Raw genomic sequence first — 27,100 nt, forward strand, 5'->3', positions numbered from 1 at the left:
TTTTCAAATTAATAAACATTTCTAGCAAGAAAAATGTCAGTTATTAACAATCCACTGTAAAAGAACATGGATATTGGTAAAAGAAAATACAACATTAAAACAACATGGCAACATCTGTAACAGCTGTTCTTTTGTTTTGGCAGATATGTGAAAATTGTTTATTTACACTGAAGAATTCGTGAAATTTATTGGAAAATCGTAAAAAAGTGAACAAATGTCGTTTAAAAACGTCATTAAATGGCTACAATAAGTAAATGTTTAATGTTGCATTTTGGGTGATAACAGAAATGGCAAATTCTGAGGAATACCAAGGAAATGAAGTGGAAGTTGTGTTTAGCACCATCTCCCATTCTTTCCAAGACTGCGACCCCAAAAGATCCAAATCGTGTACATTACTCTCTCTAGGAATAACAATTGCAGACATGGGTTGCTCCTGATTGGGTCCTTGTATAGTTGTGAGCCGCTTTATGCAGAATGTACCTTTTTGATCTGTCCATACCTGAAAACTCGATTTAGGCCTTCCTTCACTGATACATACCACGGGCAACGTTTTAGTTACATTACTTGCTCGGGCATTACCGTGAGATAGGGATGGCTCTCACGGTAATGCCCGAGCAAGTACTGTAACTAAAACGTTGGGTGGGTTGGCCCGACACACTAGGTCCATCAAGAATGATCTTCACGTTCTAGAGAGGGAAGCCCAACCATACTGGATAGAATCCCTTGCTCAACAAGCAGGTTCTAATGTAAACAAATATAGTGTGAATAAAGTCCACAACAAACCAGAGTAGTTTTTGCTCAACTATACTTGGGATATTGCAGTCGTCTAAATTCTTAGGCAAATATTGATAGCACCATGCACAGCACTCTGCGTCTTTTAATGGTGCGATACCAAACCTAGTCATATAACTCCAGTGGATAGTTACATGCCATTCTTGGAACTGAAGGTAGACCCAATTTTGTACCAAATTCTGAACTCTGAAAAAATGTTAGCGGTCAATGTCCTAAGCTTTAAAAAACAAGAACATTCGTTTTATGCAACTATAAACATTATGGTAGAAATTTATAATAATGATATTTCTTTCTTTTTTATGCCATTCTTGGAACTGAAGGTAGACCCAATTTTGTACCAAATTCTGAACTCTGAAAAAATGTTAGCGGTCAATGTCCTAAGCTTTAAAAAACAAGAACATTCGTTTTATGCAACTATAAACATTATGGTAGAAATTTATAATAATGATATTTCTTTCTTTTTATAAGAATAAAAACAAAAACGCCCATTTGTTTTTAAATTTTTAAGTTGACCTCAAGCCAAATTAAAACCAAAGAAAATAGCGTCCAAAGGTCAACAATAACCTCACAACATAAAAAATGTCTTACTATTTTTTGTTACTTTCAACCTAAAATACAATTAATTATCATTACAGATACAAAATATTCGTATTTTTTAAAATAAATGTTCACACTTAAATTTTTTTGTTCAACTCACTTTGATTTCGGTAGTGAGAAATTTCAGCAGAAATTTGCCTCTTTTTCTCACTTTTTTTACATTTGTAATAGCTATTTTTTTCACGAACGTGAGTTTTGCTCACCCTCTTGTTGTTTATAATAAGGGAACAGTGAGAACATAACATCACTCACGGCGATATGATGTTTATAATAGGGGAGGAGGCGAGAAAGAGAAAACTCACGGTGAGAGGCCGTTCATAATTGGGCTGCAAATGAAATCCAATCGATTTCAGATGAGTTTTCATGAAAATGCATTTGACGTATACACAAAGGAATTCACAGATGAAATCGAGTGGATTTCGTAAATGTAAACATAGTAAAAAGTGGGGCGTAATTTCTGATAAAAGAGCAAGGGCAACATAGATCGACTTATCCATCATTCTTTTATCAGATATGACGCCCCACTTTACTACTGAAACGTTGGATGTACTTTCGGCTTTATATATACACATTTTGCTATGTGAACCACCTTAATTTTGTGAGTATAATCAGTAATCGATTTTATGCGTGGTAACCATTTTCGTCAATTTTTCTTTGTGTAACATTCTAAACACTCCGCAAGTTTGCTTTAATATCATTTTTATTATAATTTTCTTTCACAATAACATTTGTTTTTGGCATTGAAAGAATTTAATTAGTAGAACATTAAACGGATTCTAGAATGACCACAATGGAACACTCAGTCCATTATATAGAGTTATCAAAAAATCCAATACGTTTTGATGCTGTAAGCCAATTAACCAATGTTTTCTTCGATGATTCCAATAAACAGGTAAGTACAAACTGGCAGAAAAATCTGAAATTTTTGCCACAGGTAGATCTTCTCGTCCTAATTACTTCCCGTCATATGGGTCTTTGAAGTTGCGGCCTTCGGCCTGGGATTTAAGGTTTTCTCCTTTGGGCAGGTGAAAATTTTTATCCAAGTTAACAAGGGAATTTTCGGAAATTCTTCAGAGGCCCATATCACGGGAAGTGTTGACTTCCTCCCGGGAGCAAGTTGAGTTTAAGCATTAAGCTCGGATAAAATTATAATTTTTTCTATATAGCCGGCCTTCGGCCGGAGATTAAAGACTTTCTGCTATGGACAGGAGCCAATCTAGGGAACGGGAGCAACATTTTCTTTAAAATTAAAATTTTTCTCTAAATTGCCGACATTTAACAAGGGAATTTTCGGAACTTCGGAGGCCTATATCTCGGGAAGTATGGACTTCCGCAAAAAATGTTATATATATTTGTGATCAGGATAACGAGACCTACCTGTGGAAAAAAATTGGTCCCGATCCGAGCTTAATGCTTAAACTCAACTTAAGCCTCCTCCCGAATAGTTTTATATTTTTGTAATCAGGACGAGAAGATCTACCCATGGTAAAAATTTCAGATTTTTTGCCAACTGTTCGTTTAATCAATTTATGCCCAGGTTTCCAAGCCAAACTCTTAAACCACTGTCCATTTTGTAGATTTTTGCTGTGCGTTCTGGTGGCGCTACTGGCGTTGTGGTCAAGGGTCCCACCGAGGATAAAGTCATTTCATTTTGCATGACGGATCGTGGAGCCATACGTTCCATAAAGTTCTCACCCGACAATCAGATTTTGGCCGTACAAAGACGTGAAAACTCGGTGGAATTTATCTATTTTCAAGGTGATCAACCACAATTGCAAAATATTATTGTACACCAGGTTAAGGCGTTGGTCTATGGCTTTGTGTGGGTACACAATCGAGAGTGTGCCTTGATCTCAAACTCAGGTGTAGAAATATTCACTATAATACCGGAAAAGGGCCAAGTCAAATCTATTAAATCAATGAATTTAAGCATTAAATGGTTTGCATGGTGTTCGGAGGCAAATATAGCCGTACTGTGTACCACAGATAGTCAAAATTCGTTGATACCGGTGTTGATAAAACAAAAATCAATTACAAAGTTGCCGAAATTGGAATGTAAGTAGTATAAGTTTATAGGGGAATGATGTTTTGGTGTAATAACAATTTTACTTTCCAGTGGGAAACAACAGTCGTGAGGTTCAAGAGAGCAAAGTCACCTTGGGACAAATTTATGGTGTTATGGCTGTTTTGATACTACAACCTAGCAGCTCTGGCATGATTGAAGTGGAGGTATATCTCTTAAATGGCCCTGGTTTGGCACCCCGTAAATGTCATGTTTTACGTCTTGGCCTTGTTGGGCGTTTTGCCATTAACACTGTAGACAATCTTATTGTGGTACATCATCAGGCATCGGCCACTTCATTGTTATTCGATATATCACTTAGTGGTGAAGTGACGAATGATGTTACCTATCACAAACCCATAACAGCTGGACGTTCCATAAGACCATTTGCTTTGAAATTACCCAGCCTATTGCCGGATGGTCAGATTTTACAATGCGAATTGTGTAAGATATCCAAATTTTAATATGGTTTTGGGTTTGCCTAAGAAGTTGTACTTTCAGATTCTACAAATTGGGTCCTGTTTCAGCCGAATATTGTTATTGATGCTAAATTGGGTTGTATGTGGTATTTACATTTAGATATTGAGTCATTGTGTACCCTTATATCGGATCGTATAAGGCTAACAGAGTTCCTTTTGCAACGTAACAATGGCAAGGCGGCATTGTTGCGAGTAATTCGTACATTGGTCAATGAACAGTACAATGGATCCTTTTTACCCGTACTGGAGACGATTTTTAATAAAATTAATAAGGTTTATGCGTAAGTTGTATGGCAAATAGTACGAGTGAAACCCATGGTAGAACAAAGAAGGTAGAGTAAATACTACAAAAAATACAACTCAACAACAACCACATAGAAATGTGTATTGTTCTACCACGAGTGAAACCACTCATAATCAAAATTATTTGACTAATTGTTTAAATATTAATTCCTTTCTACTCCCTCCCTTTAGTTCCTGGGTACAACTGGAATTACAAAATCAAACGGCTCAGCCGTCAAATGTCAAAACAATGCCAAAACTCCCCGCACCCCCAAGAGTATTAATTGAACAAAGCGATATGCATAGTCAAGTCTTCCAGTCGATTGCCGAAAAGCCTCAATGTGAAACTATCCTCCTGCTCTATTTGCAATCATTGTGTCAACATAACATTGCTGCCCAGGAAGATTTAAGTAAAATGGTTATTAATGAATTGATACGTAACAAAAGTTTTGATACATTACGTCGTTTGGTTGAATATTCTCTACTGATGGAATCCAAAGCTATTGCCTGCTATCTCCTCTCACATTCCAATGAAGATTGTGCTGTATCGCAAGTTGCCTTAGATATGTTGAATAAAATAAAAGCATACGAGATAGCAATAGAAGTCTTGCTGGGTCAAGGTAAAGTTATCGATGCTCTCCGCTTGGCCATTAACACTACGGAAACGGAACGTATATCGGCGAGGAAATTTTTGGAAGCAGCTCTTAAAACCAAAAATGATATAACATTCTACAATGTGTACAAATATTTTCAAATGCGTAATGTGAAACAGCGTGGCAGTACAGATTTTTTGAAGAGTGAGTACCCCGTTTTTTAAGAAATTAAAAAAATACTATTTTTTAAACGTCTCAAGTGACTCCACGAGGATCGTTTTGATATGAACAACATAGGAATTGCTTGTTAAACTGACCATAAAAATTTATATCTTCGTATACGACCGAAACAAAAAAAAAAAAAAAAAAAAAAAAAAACAAGTAAAAAAGTGTCAGTCGGCTTTGCCGACAGAGGTATACCCTCAGCCAATGTGAAATGAAACTTTCGTCTACGGACAGATAGAATATATTTAGCATCTCTTCAGAATTTTGTGGCCCTTTTTCAACATTTGAACTTGCCGACAAAAATGTGGATTAGGAATTAACACAAATGTTGAACTTTTGTGGGGGCGGTACCGTTAGAGAGGACCGATATGGGCCATTTTGGAAGTTAAACTAAATGTTGACAAAATATTAGGAGATCCGAAGTTTGGACCAAATTGGTTGCACCATTCAAGTGATATCGTCCTAACATTTTAGTGACATTTTTTTAAATATTGGGGAGAAGTACCGGATGTTGGGGACCGGTATTGCTCCATGAAACTAAGTCTGGATGAAATATGACGAAGACCAAATGTGCACCAAATCGGTAGAACAGTTCGAGAGCCACATACTCGTATGGTGACATAGGGCTTTTTACACCTTTCGGTATGTTTTCCCAAGAAATATGGACCTGCTCCTGAAAAAACTTTTACCGTCGTAATGGAGGTACAGAATGCAAATCGCTTCAACAAAAATCAAAGTGATTCGAGAGCAGGTCTTAAAGTGTACTTTTCCGTAATTTTGTGTGGGAGGTACCCAAAGTAGTGCACAAATATAGTCCATATTCGAACCTGATCTATATCTGGTAGATATATTAGGATGTGCAGAGTATGGATTACATCAGTCACTCCCTTCAAGAGTTATCGTGAGCATATTTTTTCCGAAGATTTTTGAATTTTTGTGAGGGAGGTACCTGAAGGAGTGGACTGACATGGTTTATCTTCGAACTTAAACTATGTTTGGACAAAATATTACGAAGGCCAAATTTTGGACCGAATTGGCAGATACGTTCGAGATTTATCTTGCGTTCCAACCACTACCCACGGTGTCATAGGGGTTTTGTGCAACTTTCAGGCTATTTTCTCTGGAAGTATGGGTTTGTCCCTCATGAAACTTGTACCGTCGTATGGAGGGCAGTGAATACAAGTTGCTAAAACAAAAATCAGAGCGATTCGAGAGATGGCCCTAAACTGAACTTTTCCGAAATTTTGTGTGGGAGGTACCCGAAGGAGTGTGCCGATAGTGTCTATATTGAAAAATTATCTAAGTCTGGTACACATTTTACGATGGGCAAAGTATGGACCAAATCGGTTACTCCCTTCAAGAGTTATCGTGCGCACAAATTTTCCGAACATTTTCGAACTTTTGTGGGGGAGGTACCGGAAAGGTACCGAACTTAAACTAAGTTTGGGCAAAATATTACGAAGGCCAAAATTTGAACCGAATCGGTTCATCCGTTCGAGAGATATCGTGCGCTCCAGCCAGCCAGACAGACGGACGGACATTGCTCAATCGACTCCAAATTGTCTGAAACACATTTCGTCCAAACATACTTGGGGTCTAAAACCGTTATTTCGATGAGGCACATTTTGCCCATATGAAAGTGTATATACCCTCGTTAGCATAAATGCTGAGGGTATAACACTCCTGCGATCATAAGAGTTACGGACACAACTTAGTGTCAACGAGACGGTCGGTCCTGCGGTCACCCGAGGGATAAGCAAGGTTGACGTAAGAGTTGCGGTGGTGTTGTGTATTTAAATTGAAAAATGAGCACGCGTTGATTAATGTTTAAATAATACTTTATTTATTTATTAAATAACTAACAACAAAGATGAATATAAAAATGGAGTCGAACGTTTTGATCTGGTTGATAGTTGAAATCGAAGTGAACAAGTTAATAATAACTAGTAAGTAAAATGGCAGTTTCTAAAACTGTAGCGAATAGTTATTAGTACAAAAGATACATTGATGGAAAGAGAGAATTTATAGAATAGAAAAAGAGTTGCCATGTGTATGAAATATAATATTGAATACACTACAGTCTCCCAGGCTTAATAAGGACTTGGTCCGTCAGGAGTGCAGGAAGTAGTTTCCAAAAGCTTGATCTTCCAAGTGTTGCAAATAGGGAAGGGTTGATTGATGACTAGATGTTTTAGAAAATGATTGATGTTTGAAGGCAGTGCATTGAAAACAAAAAAGATTGATTTTGATTTGTTGATGAGTTGAATTTGCGGTGGTTTTTGGTTGACAATTTTTAATATTTAGTTTTTTCATTCCGTATAGGGAATTGCATCTTTTCTCCCAGGCTTAATTGCTGCCGTTTTTAATGTTTGAGGTATGTTTATATTGTCATCATTGAAATTGATGTTCAAGTGTCGTATCCAACTACGACCAAGCACTGTGGCACATTTTGAACTGACAATATACATCTCTTCCAGTGTCGTTTTGTTTTTGTACCTCACTTGCACATCCACAACACCCACAGGCACGATCACTTCACCGGTGTATGACCGAAATGTAATTTTCGGTTTCCTTATTGGATTTTCCAAATTTAATTTTTTAAATTGATTTTTTGATATTAATGTGTGGCACGCACCCGAATCCACTTCGAAAATTTGCTTTTTGTTTTCAATTTGTACTTCAGCAAAAAATTTTTCAGCATCTGCTGTTGATATTTGTTTATGTTTGTTTTGATAAATGTCGATAACATTATTAATGCCAAAACAGTCATCGGTGGGGTATGTTCCGTGTGACAAACTTGAATAACTTGGAGAGCGGATCAGCTGGTTGCACTCATCGATTGATTTTGTTGATTTCTTTTGATTGATTTTCGCTTGTATGCACACTTGTTGTACATGGCCGACTCTCCCACATAATCGACATTTTAATGTAAATTTGTTGATTTTGCACTCACTTGCTATATGGTTTGATCGTCCACAACGCACACACATACCATCCAAACCCAATTCGCTGTAGTTGATTCTTTTTGTTGATGTTTTTTGCATTTGATTTCGGCTTTGATTTTTGTTTTGGCGGCACTGTTGAATTTGATTTATTTCTCTCGATGCGTCGTGAGAAATTAGGTTATTGTCGATTTTTGCAGTTTCAATTGTTGTTGCTTTTTCAACAATTTGCGTAAAAGATGCTTCTGGTGTTTGTAAAAGTTGTTCCCGAATATGAACATCTCTTAAACCTCGGATGAATTGAGAGCGCAAAAATATGTCTGCCACTGATTTCTTGCATTCACACACAAACATACACGCACTTGCTCGCTCTTGTAATATTGAAACAAAATCAGAGATAGTTTGATTTTCTTTTTGAACTTCACAAAGAAATTTGTGTTGCTCCACCAAAATATTTTTCTTCTGGCAAAAATGAGAACTGAGTAGTTGAATTATTTCATCGTAGTTTAATTCATTAATATTTCTTGGGGCAGCTAATGTTGCTAGGGTTGAATATACTGGTGACCCAATGTATTGAAGCAAAAGCTTTGCACTTGTTGATTTGTCTTCAAATACCCCTTTCAATTGTAAGTGCAGCTCCAAACGTTCCTTATAAGTTTTGAAAGTTTCCTTCTTTGGTTCAAAGGCATCGAAGTTAGTTATGATATTGACACTGGTTGTTGAAGTAGAAGCTTGTTGCTGGTTTTGCATTGCTGTTGCCATTGTTGTAATGGCATCCAACAGTTTCGCCAATTCATTTTGATCCATTTTAGGTTATGGATTTTGTTGAAGTTGAAAATAGATATTTTTTTGCACAAAATCTTATTGAGAACTCTTTGAACTTGAGTTTATCCTCGTCGCCAATTCTTTGTTGTGTATTTAAATTGAAAAATGAGCACGCGTTGATTAATGTTTAAATAATACTTTATTTATTTATTAAATAACTAACAACAAAGATGAATATAAAAATGGAGTCGAACGTTTTGATCTGGTTGATAGTTGAAATCGAAGTGAACAAGTTAATAATAACTAGTAAGTAAAATGGCAGTTTCTAAAACTGTAGCGAATAGTTATTAGTACAAAAGATACATTGATGGAAAGAGAGAATTTATAGAATAGAAAAAGAGTTGCCATGTGTATGAAATATAATATTGAATACACTACAGGTGGTTTAAATGAGTGAAAGCAGAGGTTGCGGACTTCACCGAGGTTCTACGAAGGAAGGAATGATAAGTACGTGAGGCATCAAAGGATTGCGAACACCTCTAAGGTTCCTTTAAAGACGAAACACGATGGATACCAAAGGTTTGCGGACATCTTTTATGGTTTATATTAAACTTTTACTAATTTTACTCACCTGCAAGACACGTCCCAGCAAACCATTAGGGGATCTGAATTAAAAAGGAGACCACTTGATAACCTTTGGTTCACTCACAACTTTCGCCTTTCAAAGCAATATCCTTATCCTTTAAAACAATCCCAATCTCGAAAGAGAATATCCTGTTTGTAATTTTAAGTTTTTTTTTCTCCTGTTCTTTTCCAGGTGAGCAGTGTTATGAATTCGTTCAACTTTATAATAGCTTATACAATTGTGCGACACCAACTCCATGAGCGATGGACCCATGTACACACTGATGTGTATTTCAAATCAAATATATATATTTTTGTAAACCCCATATTCTGCAAAAGGTGCTTTTCAATATACAATTTTAGAGAATAAATAACATAATAATTAATTTTAAACAACCTCGCACGATTTTCCTGTATCCTGTGATGAATTTGTTAGCATAAGGTAAGAAAAGTATGAATAATTTAATTAATCTAACATATGATTTCATGTCTTAAAAAAATGTATATATAGGGGCTTATTCTGCACGTAAGTTCCCCGTGAGTTTTCTAACTTTCTCCTTTAAGTTGAAAAAACGGAAAGGCAAAACACAGATATGTTTACATTCAAAAAAAGGCTGACAATGTTCTTCTTGTACCTTTCTAAAATAAAATATGGACTTTTAAATTACATTTTGTTCACATGCATAAAAATATATGTATGTATATAATTTTATTTTTTATTTCATATTATAAATTTATATATAATATATATGTATATATGTTTCGTTTGTTTTTCATAAATTTAACAAAAAGTTGTGTTTAACTTAACTTACACAAAAAGATCATTATGTTATTGTCAAATAAGAAGAAAATACAAAACAGAAAAAAATAAGTAATGGTTTAGTCTTGATCTTCGGAACAAAATTAAAGGATACACGAGATGAGTACATATAACATAGTTTTACATTTTGTTTTTTTTTGAGTAGTTAGTGTCGACAGTAATAAATAATAGTATGAAAAATACTTTTCTATAAATACAATTAGTTATAGATAAAACTAAATAGAAGGAATGGGTTAGAAAATAATATTGAAAAGCCTATATGGCTTTATCCGCCGTACAGTTGGACAGAAAATACAAAAATCATAAAAAAACTGAATTTGCACAAAATTCAGGAGGAAATAGACAATATGAACTTATTACATTTACTAAACTATATTTCACTTTAAACATTTCAAGAAGGCTTAAGTGCAGTTTAAGGCCTGGTGTCGCATCGTTCTACATTTAGGTGGTTAATTGCTTCTTTGGGAAGTCTAATTAGACGAGATAAAGGTTTCACCCTAAACTTCACTTCTTGCCATTTCTACTTAATATTTATCACATAAAAAACCGGTGCAATTGTGTATCTTTTAATACACATTTAAAAAACAATGAAATGTAGCCATTCAAAATTTCCTAGGTGGTGATTTTAAATGCAAAACACCCAACTCTTTACAGGGTGTTGTCGCCGCAGCATATTGTTGTTGTGTTTGTCTGTATGTGGTGCCATTATAATTATTCGAATTTTGAAATTTCACATTATTATTATAAAAGTTCATAACATTGTGACTAGGCTTGGATAGCTGTACAGGCATTGCAATTTTTTGTTCTTCAATACAACACAAACAATAGGGACATTGCATTACAGCGTCATCTTCCATAAGATTGGGGGATAAAAGTTGACTAACATTTTTACTACTCGATGAGGTGGAGGGACTATCATCATCATAGTCGTCATTTTCATATTTCATATGATGTTGCTTTTGAAAGTCTAGAGAACATTGGGCGTGCATGGCATGACCACAGGAACCAACAATTATAATGGCAGCTTGATTGTACAAACGTTGCCGGCACACAACACATTGCATCATGGTAATTAGTAAGCCACGTGACGATAGCTTTTTGCGTTTTTGAAACTTCTCTGCCACCTCTTTTTCAAGGATGCGCATTGCAATTTCCATGGCATTTGTTTCGGCCTTAGATTGATTTAACATGCTCAATAGGAGTTCTTTGATATCACCAAAATTACCCGATACATTGTGGGTATTCATAACCAGCTGGACCAAATTTGCCAGATCAACATGTTGGGAGGCCTCATGCAGCATTGGTTTGGTTATATTTTTCAAATTCTCCAATGGCAGTATGTATTTCAGTAATTCAAACCACAAGGACTCGCGTTCCTTTTCGTTTAATTGTGACTTTGAGGACAAGGATGAACGGCTGCACAAGGCTGATACTGATTTTGCACATTCCTCCATTTCTTCGGGACCAGAGGCAGCCTTTAAAATTTCCATTGCCAAATGAAAAGCCAATTTAAAATCATTTTGTTTTTCCGCCAAAAACACTGCAGCCGGTAGAAGTTTATAGTTCAAAACCACATCTAGGGCAGCATCTATACGATAACAATTACAGGCTTTTAGAAATTCCTCCACCTCCAAGGGTTCATATTTACACAGGAACTTGATTAACTTTTCACTTTGTTCCGCCGTTAAATCGTCATTTCTTTGCTGCAGTTGTTTGAGAAATATAAACAAAAATCGTTCGTTATCCTCCAGCGTGGCCAGCAATTCATCAATCATATCACGATAATATAAATCAACAATACGTGTTGTTTCCTTGCCATCGATTTCCAGTAACTGTTTTAAATGCTCTTTAAGTTGTTGATAAATTTTACGATTTGTATCACGGGCATAACGTTCCATATACACAAACATGGTTTCATGCCTCAGAGGATTACTAATGTAACAGCTTAAAATTTCATCGTAACGCTGTAACTTTTCCAAGAGATATTCCTGGACATAAAAGCATTGGGCTTTTTTGGCCAACTCCAATTGTTCCTCATCATTGCTAATGGCTTCGAGGCAATTATTTACAAGTAATTCATACCAGGCATTTTCTCTTTCGGAGTGTAAACGGGAACTTTCATTTTCTATCGTTTCCATGGAAAGATAATTTAATACCTTTTCCAGTAACTGGGTATCGCAGGGCAAACATGATTCAGATATTTGTTGGGCTATGAAATTCAAAAGGCAACCAATTTCGGACCACTAGAAGACGAGAAAAATTTAAAAAGTTCTTTACCATATAAAATGGAGTAAACACCAACAAACTTGAGAAGAAAATTTGCACCAAAATTCGTGCCGTCATTCAAGTTTGAAGATGTCACTCATTCCACTTACCGTATTATTTTCTGGTGTCATAATTTCCAATAGAATATTTATAATCCTTTTGCGATGCGAATAGCCCAGTTCACCGCTGAACTCCTTCTCTTGAAATGCCAAAGAGATAACATTCAATGTTTCCCGGGTATCGAATTTCAGTAAAGCCCTCAAATATGGATATGGCATTTCATTGGGTTCACTTATTGTGGAATGTATGGAGGTGAGACAACGTAAAACATCATGTTTTACATTTTGTATTAAATCTTCGGGTATATCACCCTGGGGATAACCTCGGCCAGCTAAACAACTTGATATATACACCAGCAGGCAATTACCCAGATCTGGTGGTTCACTTCCAATCAATGGTATCAACTCCGTGAGGGACATTGTATAATCATGCAAGGCATTTGCATTTAAATATATTTGTGCTTTATATAATTTATATTTTCGTGCAGCTTTAAGCACTTGATTAAGATCAAGGCATGTCCAATCCATTTTCAGTATAACATCTTCCAATTTACTTGGGGATATTTTCAACCAATAGTCTACAAGGGCTTGTGAGATAATAGGATTCACTTGACGTATATCATCATTTTCAATGTGCTGTGTTATGTGATGTAGAAACAGTTCCTTATTCTGCAATCGTTCCCACAGCTGTGTCCACAGCAACTCCAATTCATCGATGACAATGAGACACTTGATAATAGCACCTAAGCAATAGTCTGGAGCTCGAGCAGAGGCGGCTATATATTCCTTGAACAGCATTATAATTCTCTCCTTGGCTTGTATCTTACGTTTGGGCCTATCACCAGCAGCTCGATAGCCATCCAAGGCCAAATCACAAGCTTCTTGCCAGCGATGATTTTTAACCTGTAATACAACAAAAATAAAAACATATTTCACTACATTTTAAATATCTAATTCTTTTACTTACCAAATATGTAATCCTTTCCATCCATGTCCTGACACCAATCAAATGCATTGATCTCGAACCCAAAACATATAACTGCACTCCACGAGCAGCTAAGGAATTGTAACAGGCATGTGTTCCGGCCAAAGCCAAAGCCGGCGATACATTACCTCCCGTGGCCAGTCCTTTAAATTGTGCCGAACCATAAACCATACTGGCATTACCCAAATCAATACATTCCAATTCTTTGCTTGATCTAACATCCAATAGATGTAATATCTCCGAAGTATCAATACAACCTACACATTTCGGACCCAACCAATGTGCCGATAATATATTCGTTTGCATTGTAATGTGGCGCAAAAGCAGCAGCGTTATACGTCCATGTGATATGAACAATTGGTGAAAGAACAATTGGTTGCCACGACCCACCACCAATACAGGATCTATAGATCTTGTGGTATCTGCAGCCTGTATAAGCACCATTTGCCATGCCAAAACGGGCAAGCAATCGGGTGGACCTTGCAGCAGATGATATTTGATAACTTTTAATCTCGGCCGTATGGTAACAATGAAATATTTTGATAATGTTGCCAAAGCAACAATACAATATTGATCCAGATCATGATGTTCACTGGTTTGACTGAGTAAAGGTTCCACAGCACATACTTCTCCACGAGCCCCACTAAATAGACAGCGTGTTGAACAGCCTCTTACACCCAATTTGCGTGTAAAACTCAAAGACCACACAGAACCACCTGAATCTGCCGCCAAAGCCATTGCAGGTCTTGAGGTCCATTTGACATGTAAAATTCCCGTATTGGGTGTAACAACATCAAAAAGCTGACGCATAATATCCCCATTCTGTGTATCCAACATTAAGACCAGACCACGAGCAAATCCCGCCAATAATCGGTTGCATTCTGGATTAAACGATAACGACGAGACGGCTCCTTGGCCATTTTTATCCTGGTGGGCCCAACGTAAGGTTTGTGTCGCATCAAAATTTAGAATATGACCATGTGATGTGCCCACTGCATAATAATGATTGCAAACAGCACAGGAAGAGGCCATACCTGCTCCAATACGATCAGTAGCAGAAGAGAGCTGGGTTGAGACGCCTTGTAACATGGCATAACGCATAATACTACCACCACCTCCTCCTCCACCACCTATGCCACCCATACGCACACTACCTTCCTCGGCAATTGAAGGTGTGGGTATTCCTAGCTCTGATGCAATATCAGAATCCTCTTCAAACTCACTTAAGACTTTTTCCAATGAGGGCAACGCTCCTTGTGCGGGAATAGCGTATTCAACATCATCCAACTGTAAAAACAACAAAAGGAATCAAATGTAAACAAATCATACGTATGTTATTTCCATTATCCCATCCCAAACCACAAATACCAACCTCTTCAACATCAATCAATGATTCGGCCAACAGACTGTCAGTAGATCCACGATCTGAACCCAATAGAGAATTTAGTGATGGTGCCTTAAGTTCGTTCATTTTGCTGGCGTAATTTTACTTAATTATTTAAATGACTCTTATCAACAAAATGTTTAATACGGCTTAATCCGATCCGCCCACTACTACCGCTTTTTGTAGTTATGCTTGTTTTTATATTTTTCACCTCATTTATATTTTAAACACTCATTAATCCTATCGTTACATATTTTTTGGTTGATTATTTAAAATTGTTAATGTAGAACGCACGTATTTTGCAATTTATTTCTATTAAAAATCTTTTCCTTGCCGATTTGCCGAAAAATCTGTTTGCAAAGTTAATCGATTGCTCATAAAAACGATATCTATCGTTATCGATTGCCAAATTAAACAGCTGATTGCATTAACAAAAGGAGGTTCACAGGTAAAGCAACTAACGACAACGAAAACGTAATGTTACTTAAAAAAATTGAAAAAGTAGGGAATTTTAATGGAAAGGAATGTGTAATTAAAGTTATTCAATCAAAAAATGCAATATTTTAGGATTATCTCATCTAATTTTTTCCTTATAGTGCAAAAAACCTTTTATATGACGTCTTTAAGATACTTACCTTACGTCAATGACTAACTGAGAAATTTATTGTGACACTGACACTCACACAAACTCCTATATAAGCGGTATTTTTTTTGTTGACAAAAACAAAACAAATGTTGGCGTGTTAGCAGAATGTGAAATTTGTTTATTAATTTGCGAAAATTAATATAAATACTTGTGGATTCATAATAAGTGTAAAGAGAATAGCTTGATTCTCATAAGGTATGTATATATTAGAGGATGGAATTAAAAGAAATTAATTTTCGCGATCATTGAAAATGTTTTGTAAACTGCTAACGTTTAGTACAGTGACTCCAAGCAAACAAATTTTGGAGCTAGTTGAAACTCAAAGTTGTAATTCCTTGTGTTAACCCGATTGTAATGGATTTAAAACAAATCAATATTAGCAAAAACTCCGATTTTATGACAATGGATCCGAAGGTCTTTGTATAAAACCTGGACCCGTTTTTTACTGAAGCGGTGGAGCAAGTTGAATGTATGACTGGATTTGAAACTTTTCCCATAGAAAGTTTTCAAAAATTAAATTATTGCCTTTCTAAGTACGGCTAAGTAGGGCAGAGTTACTCTGCGTTTACACATGACAGGACAGTTGACTACATGTATTGATTGTCAAAATCCCGAAACTTGCCTGTTTGACGTCCCGACAATTGCAAAAACAGTTGTAAAAGTATGAATGAAAATCATCGCTTTCTTTTTCTTTTCCGTTCACATACGTTGCTTTTGTTCGTGTTCTTTTGTTTTCAACACATTTCAATTATTATCTCACTTATTTTTACAAAAATATCAATAATTTGTTAACCCGACTGTCTATGAAAAAAATGATGGACAGCTGGAAGACAGCCAACAAATGTATGTATGTGTTGGTAAATCAGTAAATTGTATTTGAAGACAAACTGTCTGGTGTAAACGCCTAGTTAGGCGATCATAATATTTTTCAAAATTATTATTATTATTGATTTGCGTATATATGGTTCTCCATCAAAAATTGTAGACATAGATCCACCTCATAGAAAACGGTATTTTTGAGTCTTTTTCTTCATTATCCCACCGCTGAAATTTGTTATTTGATCTTCGTTGGGGCTACAAAGCTGTTCTCTAGAACTTTGTCGGTGTTGGTCCTTAGAACGGCACCTACCGATTTTCCGTATTTTTGGGGGTTTTGAAGAATTATTCCACCGAATTGGCTGAAATTTGCCATTTAGTTCTTTTCGGACTACGAAACTTATATCCAGAAATTGGGGCAGGCCAACGCTTGATATAGCACGAATAACAGTACTTTCTAATTTTGAAAAAATGTAAGATTTTAACTGCATTATCCGATCGAAATAGCTGATATTTGGTATATATTTTTCGTTGTGGGCTTTCTGCAGGGAATTTTATGTATTGGTCCATGTTGTGATATAGCCTTAATAGAGCGGTAGCTCTCCATTTTTGGTATTTTGAAGATTTTTGGCACATTATTCATCGGTTGAAGATATAACACATTTCTGCACAGACTTTTTGGTACAGCTCTTCTCGTAACGATTTGAAATTTTTTGCACCAAGATCTTCATGCTGGCCCTCCTGTTACTACAGCGCATTTTTTTCGTGGGCAAGTCAATATCTCCTGAGGGTATATCTCTGCCGGCACCCTCTGCCCAATAAATTAGATGGATAGCTTGTAAACAAGTATTTTTTTGTTTTTCCTTGACACTTTTCATATAACAACTACAAAGCGTTGACCTTCATTGCGAATAAAAACATAAAACACCTGATTTCCCTATTGTTTAAAAAGGTGTATTACATTTGTGATTGTATGGTCCATTGTTTTCCATTTTCTTCTTTATTTGTTTCAGTAAGTAAAATCAGAACGAATTGAATATATTAATTAATAAATTAATAAAACGCAGGTACATTTGACCGTCAATTTCGCTGACATCTTACCTTTACAGTAAGATTTTCTCAAAGAGTGAACACAATAAATATAAGTAATTGCTTAACAAAGGAGATCCAACGAATTCTCATATATTTTTGATATATTGATATATGACAAGGACAGTCAGAAAGTCATTAATAAATAATATGATTCCTCATGACTTCTCTGGTTCTCTTTTTTAGAGGTCGACAACATCGAGTAACAGTTTGTCTATTCAGTGACAAAAAACCAGAGTATAGATAATATACACATGCACTTATAGCTCTGTTCCTTTACGTTCAAGAATCTTCAAGTTTTACCACTATTTACTCGAAATACGTTCCTTTACTTCAGACACAACACAATTCATATGGAAGCAGTTTTCAACATTTACTACTTTTGCCGGTTTTACAATTTTCAGAAGTAAAGGAACAGACCATATGTTATTATCTGTTTCAAGCTTCTTCTTTTTTCTATAAGTTGATGTTTATGTATTATTAAATTTATTATAAGAAATAATTACCTTGGACAAGGTCGAATAATTTTGTTTTTAATTTTCTGTTAACATTTCTTTTAAACCCCCTTCAACGAAAATAACCACGTAATCGATAATCGTCTCATAAACTAGTTTTGCACAGCACTAACAATAGAACAACGAACTATCTAAAAATTTAGTTATCAAAATAAAGTGATAACAATGAAGAAAGAACTGTCGAAGAAGAACACAAAAACAAAACAACTAAAAAAATACATTTGCTGTGCGGTGTTCACTTTGTCCATACTACTGCCAATTATATTGTATAAAGTAGCATTAGCTCCTCCTCCATTTGATCCAATGGCTCCATGTATATTCTGTCAAATAGTTGATCGTTCCCGAGAAGCTGTAATTGAAATGGAAACCGATGAATATGTGATATTTAAAGATATTAAACCAGCCTCAACCCATCATTATTTGGCAGTACCCAAAAGACATGTAGAGAGTCTAAAGACCATGACAAAAGAAGATATACCATTAGGTAAGTTAAACAAAAAAGTAATCAATGTTGGTGTTGTTGTTATTTGTTTCATTTCTTTTAGTAAATGACTTGGAAAAGGCCATGAAAGAATTTTTCATCTCCAAAGGTCTTAACACAGAAGATGCTTTGTTCGGATTTCATATGCCGCCCTTTATTAGTGTTCATCACTTACATTTACATGGTATTGCACCACGTTCCACCATGAGCTGGATGAATAGTTTTGTGTTCAAGACACACTCGCCTTGGTTTAAATTGGTAAATATTTTAAAATTTCTGCTGAAAACGATTAATTATGATCGATTTCTTTTTCCGTTTTTTCAGGTCGAAGATGCTAGAAAATATTTAGAAAATAAATAGATAAGATATGTACATTATTTGGAAAGAAAAGGGATATTATTCAGCATAAGCTTTATTTATCCTTTAATGATATAACCACTTAAAACCTCACAATGTCTCCTGATTATTGGTAACTCTTAGGAATTTTGTTCTTAATTTGGTGATAGACAAGTGTTATTATTTGTAGCTGTGAATTTTTTTTTCTAGTAAAACAAATTGATTTGTTTGTTCATATTTATTTAATTGTTGTTAATGTTAATTATTGTAAAATATACATGTGTATTTGTGTTTAGGATATATAATTTTTATATATAAAAGTATTTTTGCAGACATCAGGGACAAGGACAAATTATAAAAATCTATAAAAACCTAAAACATGTGTTTTTCATTCTGACGTCATTTGTTTGTTAGGATAAGCATTTTGTGCCTGTAACGCGCCTTTTTTACAATGACGACATAAATATGTTCGTTGCGACAAGTTCAACGAACTCATGCGCATTGTATTCCAAGCACTCCTGTATGTGAATATGACAGTGTATGTCATAAAGGTAGCCGCCAATCAGTCTGACAATTTTAATAAATACCAGTTAGAAAACCGATATTCTTTTCCCCGTAATATCGGGACGTTTTGGGTATTTATCTTAACGATTGTTCTTACCTTTTGCTATTAAATTTTATTCGGATTAAAGCGCAAAATTATTAAATCTTTGCGGAGTACCTGAAAGATGGCCAAAATTGTCCATTTTGAAAGTGAATCTTATTTGGGGACCGTACCGTCGTAATGGGAAATTTTACATGGGAGGTACGGTACCTGAAATAGTGGACAGATTTATTTATTTAACAATGATATTATATATTATATAATATTATTGATATTATAACATGACTAAAATATTGGTCTGTTCCAGAACCTGCAAGAAGGTACTATTTTTTACTACGATAACATTTTTTCCTTTATGTTATCGGAAAAAATAGTACAAATTAGTAGATTTTTGCAGTTCTGGAACATACCATTGCTCTGTTCCAGAACCTGCAACAAGCTACTATTTTTTACTACGATAACATTTTTTCCTTTATGTTATCGGAAAAAATAAAGGGTGTTTTTTTAAGCCCGATAGAACTTGAAATTGTAAAAAATAACACAAAAAATTAAATTGTAATCAATTTTTTTTTATTCGAAAGATCAATACGTGACATTAACATTTGAAAATGATTTCGGGAATAGGGGACCGCGGCTGTTCTTGACGAAGTGCATTCTGGACGTCCAATTTTTGGCCACTTTTTCGAGCACTGCTGGCCGTATGTCACGAATAACACGAACAATGCTGGCCTCCAAGGCATCAATTGTTGCTGGTTTATCAGCATAAACCAGTGACTTCACGTAGCCCCACAGGAAATAATCGAGATGTGTCAAATCGCACGACCTTGGAGGCCAATTGACAGGTCCACTTCTCGAAATCAACTTATCGCCAAATTTTGATTTCAATAAGTCGATGGTTGCGTTCGCCGTATGGCACGTAGCGCCATCCTGTTGAAACCACATCTCCTCCGGATCAATGTCATCCATATTTTCAAACAAAAAATCATTGATCATGGTGTGGTAACGATCTCCATTGACCGTAACGCGAGCTCCGGCCTCATTTTTGAAGAAATAAGGTCCGATGATGCCACCAGCGTGAAAACCGCACCATACGGTGCATTTTTCTGGATGTAATGGAGTCTGTAGGGTCTCTTGAGGATTGGTCTCACTCCATATGCGGCAATTTTGCTTATTAACAAACCCGTTAAACCAAAAATGTACCCGTTAAGCCAAACAATTATGTACGCCATACAAATGACGAAGTCGTCTATAAGTTGCGCGAATCGACGACTGATTTTCAAAGTAAATTTAGATAATTTCGTAGCGTTGTTCAAGCGTGAGTCTATTCATGATGATTTGTCAGAGTATACTGAAACAAATAAAAAAAAGTTTCATCAAAATTTAATTTTTTGTGTTACTTTTTACAATTTAAAGTTCTATCTAGCTTAAAAAAACACCCTGTATTAAAAATTAGTAGGTTCTTGCAGTACTGGAACAAACCACATATATGTATAAATAGAGGGAATCGCTTGCTACTAATAAAGTAAAGGAAAGATAACCGATTTGTCTGAAACTTGCACGTCGTAGTTTGTTCATATTTACATTATGCAATTTTCCTTGCGGCAATTGTCAGTTTGTCGATGAGAGAGGGTGTTGAGGGGCAAAGGGTTACCACATGCCTCACCTCTCTCTCCTTCAACTTCACAATTGCCGCAAGGAGAATTGCCTAATATAAATATGGACTTAAGTTTCTAGAATACCTTTTCGAACAACACCTTCAAGAACATCCATCTTAAAAGTTTAACATTTTCGCTTAAATGCAGCTTAAGGGCTGTTCGAGGATAGTTTTAAAATTTTTACCAAAGGTACAACATGCAGATATAGCGTTTTTCGTTGGCAAGTCAATTTTTCATGACATTGTGGTCTTAAAGAACTTTAACATATACATACTTCGGGAACCATCCTCACAAAAGTTGAATAAGCCATTTCTAGTTTTTTTTTTTTAATTTTTACCAAAGATATTACGTTCGTTGGCAAGCCCATACTTTCCCTCATAGTGGTCCTAAAGCTCTAAAAAATCTTAAAGTGACGGTCCAAAAGCTATAAAAAACCTACTGGAAGGGCTGGTGGTCACGATACTCAAAAGGAGAGATTGACATCGGTTTAAACTTTTCACATTGTAATGTTTCTCTCAAACGTACATCAAGTCCAAAGAAGGTCTCTACTGGACTACACCTACGGGTATAGTAACAGGATTATTTTGTCAATTTTTCCATGTCTATTTACATCAAACGGGTTCATGGCGATTTATTTCATGTATGTGCAATGTTATCGGATTTTCAAACTCCAGTACAATGTAAACGTACTATAATTTAAGTTGTTCATTCCAATGATAATTTGTTAAATAAACTCGCAATTAGATTAACCGTCTTTACGATTCACGGAAATGGTTTTTTCTTTATTCACCAAAATTCTATTACCAACCTCTTAAAACACAACATTCCGAATACAACCCTGTCATTGTTTACCTTTTGCACACTGTTATTTATTTCCTCTCCCTCTCTCGGTTTCCGGTGCTCTCTTTAATAAATTGTCACTTGTTCCTTTACTACCCCAACGTCACACAATTCATTACCGTTAAAACAGAACATGTGAAAGGACATAGTTTTTTCTTTTCTTCTTCTTTAACCACTGACAATCCTAACACGAAAAAACCAACCAATAAAACAAAATATTAGAAGATTAGAAAAAAATAATGTTAAATCCAAAGCGAAATAAACGTTTATTATTTGGTGTTGTGCTAATAATACTATTGATACAATCAGCATTTGGAGCATCGTATAATGAGAAGGAGACAGGTTCAGATGGCCGTCCTTTGGTCAAGGCAGCAACTTTTCACTTTCCCGAATATGCATACAAGGAGACAAGTAAAAATGTAAGTAGGTCATTGGTTTGGTACTGTGTGTGTGTTTGGCTTTCTGTTAATTAATACTATTCAAATTTCAATAGGAAATAACCTATCATGACTTTGAGGTAAATTGTGAACAACATGTTGCTTGTGAATCACTGGAGGGTGTTAAGCGTAAGGCCTGTGTACGGCGTTGTATATCGTATTCCTGTTATCAGGATATTTATGCTTTTGATGATGTAGGTTTGGCGAATCATAAAATTTACCAGAAAAAAGGAGTTAATGGGTTTTGTTGTTTTTCAGCTCGAGGAAGGTGAAATAGATGTCCGTTTGAATTCATTTAAGGGTTGTGTTATCCAAAGATCCGGTAATACAAATCGCCGTGCAACATAGCACAGAGCTGCGGCAGTACGTTTTGATGAATTCATGCATGAATTGCATTGGAAATTTACGAATTTACTTAAACATTTTACGTAGGAAACAGTATTAATTGTTATTATTTCAATGATTATGATTTTAATGTAGTGCTGCTGGCAACAGCAGCGGCAGCACAAGTAGTTGACAAAGAAGAAGGAGTTGTTGTAGCAAAGTGTATTAGATTTGAAGATTATTTGAAAATAATCAAAGTTACGGGAACAACCAACCATACAATGGACAATCATTCAGTTATAGAGAAAGTGGCCCATCCGAAGAAAATGTGAAAAAAGTGAAAACAATTCATAGAATCATATTTTATTTTCTTTATCACGAATGCAAAAGAATACTTTTTTTGTAATTTGCATTTCAAAACTTGTGTTTTAGACTCATGAAATGTCCGACCTGTGTTCATGTTACATCCATAAGCTACATGCGAAGTTTCCAAGCAGGATAACACTTGTTGGATTTAGACCCAACAGAAACACTTTCAGTCCCGTTCTAATAGACCACATACAATACAAAGGTATATTGATGTTACAATATTAAAGTATTTTTATGGTAGTTCATATCACTCTTCAACAGGTGCAGTCCACTCCTACACAGATGACACCAGTTTTACATCCTCTAGAAGGGAGGGAAAATAGTCCTTGTGAATCCGATTACCTGAAAGGGCGACTCAAAAGCTTTTAAAACTAGTGACAAAGTACCAAAAGAACTAAACACAATGGTTTTTAAGCTTAGGGCCAATTTCACAATTTCAAAGAATGGACGTGGATACAAATACACAACATGTTGCCAGAAATTTAAAATCGATCCCAGACGAGTCCTTAAACTGCACTTCTTCCAAAGTTTGTGTGGGAGGTACCCAAAATAGTGGTCCGCTGTAGTAATATTCGAACATAATCCGAGTTTATAAGAACTAGTAGGATGTACAAAGTTTGGTTTCTCCCTTCGAGGGTTATCGTACACCAGTTTAGTTATTGCCGGCAGTCTTTTTGAAGGAAGTACGTACTTGACCCCCCTACCAAAATACACAAGAAGAAGTTTATGAAAAAAAATCAAAACGATCCGAGATGAGCTGTTAAACTGTATTTCTCCCAAATTTTGTGTGGGAGGTACCGCAAGGACCAGACCGACATAGTCCATATTCCAACCTGATACATGACTAGTTGAAATAATAAGATGTGCAAAGTTTGGACCAATCAAAAACTCCCTGCTAGAGTTATCTTGCGGATTTGCCACTTTAGTTGGTGCCGCCAAGGTTTCATGGAGCTTCTCAGTCATTATCTCAGGAAGTATGGAGTTAGTTGCCCACGAAAAAAATTTGTACCGTCATAAAGGGAACAAGGACAAACTTCTGAAAAAAATTCAAAACGATCCGAGAGGAGCTGTTAAATTTCACTTTATCCGAATTTTGTGTGGGAGGTACCCAAAGGAGTGGACCTATATAGTCCATAACCCAACATGACCGTGCTTATAGGTCATTATCTTAGGAAGTATTGACTTACTCCGGAAAAATATTGTACCGTTGTAAATGAGGCCGCTAGAAAAACCTACTGATAAAAGAATCAAAACGATGCTGCAATAGCAGCTTTTGAACTTAGCCTTTTCCCAATTTTGTGTGGGAGGTATCCAAGGGAGTGGACCTACATATATAGCCCACAACCCAACATGATACATGATTGGATAAAATAACACAATGTACAAACTCCCAATCAAAAACTCCCTGCGAGAGTTATTTTGCCGATTTGCCCTTTTAGTTGGTGACGCCAAAGTTTTACCGTGCTTATAGGCCATTATCTTAAGAAGTATGGACTTGACCCGAAAAAAATTGTACCGTCATAAAGGGGACAGGGACAACCTTCTGAAAAAAAACGATCTGAAAGGAGCTCTTAAACGTCATTTTTCCCCAATTTTGTGTGGGAGGTACCCAAGGGAGTGGACCTATACAGTACATAATCCAACATGTTACATGATTGGATAAAATAACAGAATGTACAAAGTTTGGACCAATCGGAAACCCTCTGCGAGAGTTATTTTGCGGTTTTGGCATTTTATTAGGTGCGCCTAAAGGCTGAGAGTATAAAAAAGGAGGTTGTTGAAGAAAACGCAAAGTAATTTCGGTTTTTGGACTGTTGGTATTGCTGTGTATTTTGCCGCTGGTAGCTTTTAGTTCCTTATCTTCATAAATGTTGAAATATCCAGTGATTATACCCTCAGCATTTATGCTAACGAGGGTATATACACTTTCATACTGGCAAAATGTGCCTCATCGAAATAATGGTTTTAGATCCCAAGCAAGACCCCGATTGAGCAATGTCCGTCCGTCTGTCTGGCTGGCTGGAGCGCACGATAACTCTCGAACGGATCAACCGATTCGGTCCGAAATTTGGCTTCCGTAATATTTTGTCCAAACTTAGTTTAAGTTCGAAGATGGGTTATATGGGTCCACTCCTTCCGGTACATCCCCCACAAAAGTTCGAAAATGTGTACGTACGATAACTCTTGAAGGAAGCAACCGATTTGGTCCATAATTTGCAACTCGTGAAATGAGGTTCCCATATGGACTCAATCGGTCCACTCCTTCCGGTACCTCCCCCACAAAAGTTCGAAAATGTTCGGAAAATTTGTACGTACGATAACTCATGAAGGGAGTAACCGATTTGGTCCAAAATTTGCACATCGTGAAATTTCTACCAAACTTAGATGAGGTTCCAATATGGACTCTATCGGTCCACGCCTTCGGGTACCTCCCACACAAAATTTCGGATAAGTTCAGTATAGGACCTGCTCTCGAATCGCTTTGATTTTTGTTTTAGAAACTTGTATTAACTGCCCTCCATACGACGGTACAAGTTTCATCAGGGGCAAGTCCATACTTCCTGAGAAAATAGCCTGAAAGTTGCACAAAACCCCCTGTGAGGAGGTTCGAGCTCAAGATAAGTCTCGAACGGATCTGCCGATTGGGTCCAAAATTTGGTCTTAGTAATATTTTGTCCAAACATAGTTTAAGTTCAAAGATAAGCCATATCGGTCTACTCCTTCAGGTACCACCCCCACAAAATTTCAAAAATGTTCGGAAAAATTGTTCGTACGGTAACTTTTGAAGGGAGTGGCCGAATTGATCCATACTTTACACATCCTAATATATCTACCAGATATAAATCAGGTTCAAATATGGATCATATTTGTCCACTTCATCCAGTACCTCTCAAACAAAATTTCGGATAAGTTCACTTTAAGACCTGCTCTCAAATCACTTTGATTTTTGTTGAAGCAACTTGCATTCGCTGCCTCAATTACGAAGGTAAAAGTTTTTTCAGGGGCAAATCCACACTTCTTGAGCAAACAGCCCGAAGGGTGTAAAAACCCCCTATGGCACCATACGTAGTGCCTGGTGATCCACGTCCATAATGGTCAATGTCGATCCATTCCTTTAAGTATTTCCTCCGCAAAACTTTTGCTCTTTAATCCCAATCAACATTTTTGTCGTTTCATACGCCCGAAATTTTAAAACCCTCTAAATACATAGGGAAAAATTTGTTTTAATATACACAGACTGAGGGTATATCTCTGTCGGCCAAGCCTACTGATACTTTTTTACTTGTTTTGTTCTCCAGTTCATTAATGTATACTCCGGTAGCCATAATGGGGCGTAGATCACCAGTTTTACGCCGTCTGGAAGGGGAAGGAAAATAGTATTTGTGGTTCCGATTACCTGACAGGGAGACCCAAAAGCTCAAAAAATATATAAAACAACAGCAACGTTCTTCTGCTTATGTTGTTATAGCATTTCTGACCGTAGGCTAGGCGGGCATAGATGTAGGCAAGGTCTATATAAGGTCGGATAGTAGTAGTAAGGCCGGATATTAAGTTTGCTGTCAAAATACATTATATGATCAAAACTGGCCAACCTTGTATAGACTCTTGGATGCAGGGTTGTATTTCTATAGGCTTTTTTTCGAACTTGTAGCGGAGTTATCGACAAATATCGGTAAATTTAAAATGATTATCAGCCCAATCCTGAATATCAACTCACCGTGAGTTGTTTCATTTTCTCCTTTAATTTGCAACGACAGAAAGACAAAACTCACGGGGAGTTTACATTCATGATCGGACTGTATAATTTCGGTAACTTTGTAATTTGGCGCCCAAAATCAAGTAGTCGTTAAGTACGACCGATATCAATAGTGTTGTCATCTTTTATTGGCACTTTTCATTCATAATGTTGGGTTTTAATTTTATCGATTTTTGTCTGCAACTCACTACTACTTTCCTTTTATGGCACCATATTTTAAATCTACTTACCCTTCTTGGAAGTAAGTCCATTTTATATAATACTCAAATATCAAAATATATTTTGCATTCGTGATTTCATTATTCAAGTCAGTATTGAAAATAAAAATATTAAAAAAAAAACTATAACATTAAAGCA

The 27,100-nt window shown here is 36.1% G+C and overlaps 4 protein-coding genes across 5 annotated transcripts; 3 read left to right on the plus strand and 1 right to left on the minus strand.

Annotated features, from left to right (window-relative positions):
- The first annotated feature begins 125 nt into the window (after positions 1-125).
- Bulli (regulator of MON1-CCZ1 complex protein bulli) lies at positions 126-9,754 on the plus strand. Its single transcript, XM_073985912.1, has 6 exons — positions 126-2,281; positions 2,967-3,444; positions 3,506-3,895; positions 3,953-4,211; positions 4,405-5,009; positions 9,555-9,754. The coding sequence occupies exons 1-6, from the start codon at positions 2,171-2,173 to the stop codon at positions 9,620-9,622; spliced, it is 1,911 nt and encodes a 636-aa protein (XP_073842013.1). The 5' UTR covers positions 126-2,170; the 3' UTR covers positions 9,623-9,754.
- Positions 9,755-10,306: 552 nt separating this feature from the next.
- Positions 10,307-15,331, minus strand: Vps8 (vacuolar protein sorting 8). The gene is made up of 4 exons (XM_073985907.1): positions 14,863-15,331; positions 13,473-14,777; positions 12,557-13,408; positions 10,307-12,424 (listed from the first exon to the last, which is right to left on the minus strand). The coding sequence occupies exons 1-4, from the start codon at positions 14,959-14,961 to the stop codon at positions 10,784-10,786; spliced, it is 3,897 nt and encodes a 1,298-aa protein (XP_073842008.1). The 5' UTR covers positions 14,962-15,331; the 3' UTR covers positions 10,307-10,783.
- A 209-nt stretch (positions 15,332-15,540) lies between these two features.
- Positions 15,541-19,135, plus strand: LOC141403461 (adenosine 5'-monophosphoramidase HINT3-like). Its single transcript, XM_073985914.1, has 4 exons — positions 15,541-15,715; positions 18,037-18,424; positions 18,486-18,679; positions 18,746-19,135. The coding sequence occupies exons 2-4, from the start codon at positions 18,106-18,108 to the stop codon at positions 18,779-18,781; spliced, it is 549 nt and encodes a 182-aa protein (XP_073842015.1). The 5' UTR covers positions 15,541-15,715; positions 18,037-18,105; the 3' UTR covers positions 18,782-19,135.
- A 2,814-nt stretch (positions 19,136-21,949) lies between these two features.
- On the plus strand, positions 21,950-27,090 carry LOC141401721 (uncharacterized). 2 transcript variants are annotated; one of them, XR_012412430.1, is made up of 4 exons: positions 21,950-22,275; positions 22,350-22,487; positions 22,552-23,188; positions 23,248-27,090. XR_012412430.1 is itself a non-coding variant. In XM_073982108.1 (3 exons), exons 1-3 carry the CDS (start codon positions 22,096-22,098, stop codon positions 22,639-22,641), a joined length of 408 nt encoding a protein of 135 aa, XP_073838209.1. In that variant the 5' UTR covers positions 21,950-22,095; the 3' UTR covers positions 22,642-27,090. The 2 variants fall into 2 exon arrangements, 1 of the variants encoding a protein (XP_073838209.1); XM_073982108.1 differs by having other exon boundaries at positions 22,552-27,090.
- The last annotated feature ends 10 nt before the right edge of the window (positions 27,091-27,100 follow it).

This window comes from Musca autumnalis, unplaced genomic scaffold, assembly GCF_047663935.1.
Source record: "Musca autumnalis isolate F117 unplaced genomic scaffold, ASM4766393v1 scaffold_4, whole genome shotgun sequence".
Classification (NCBI taxonomy): domain Eukaryota; kingdom Metazoa; phylum Arthropoda; class Insecta; order Diptera; family Muscidae; genus Musca; species Musca autumnalis.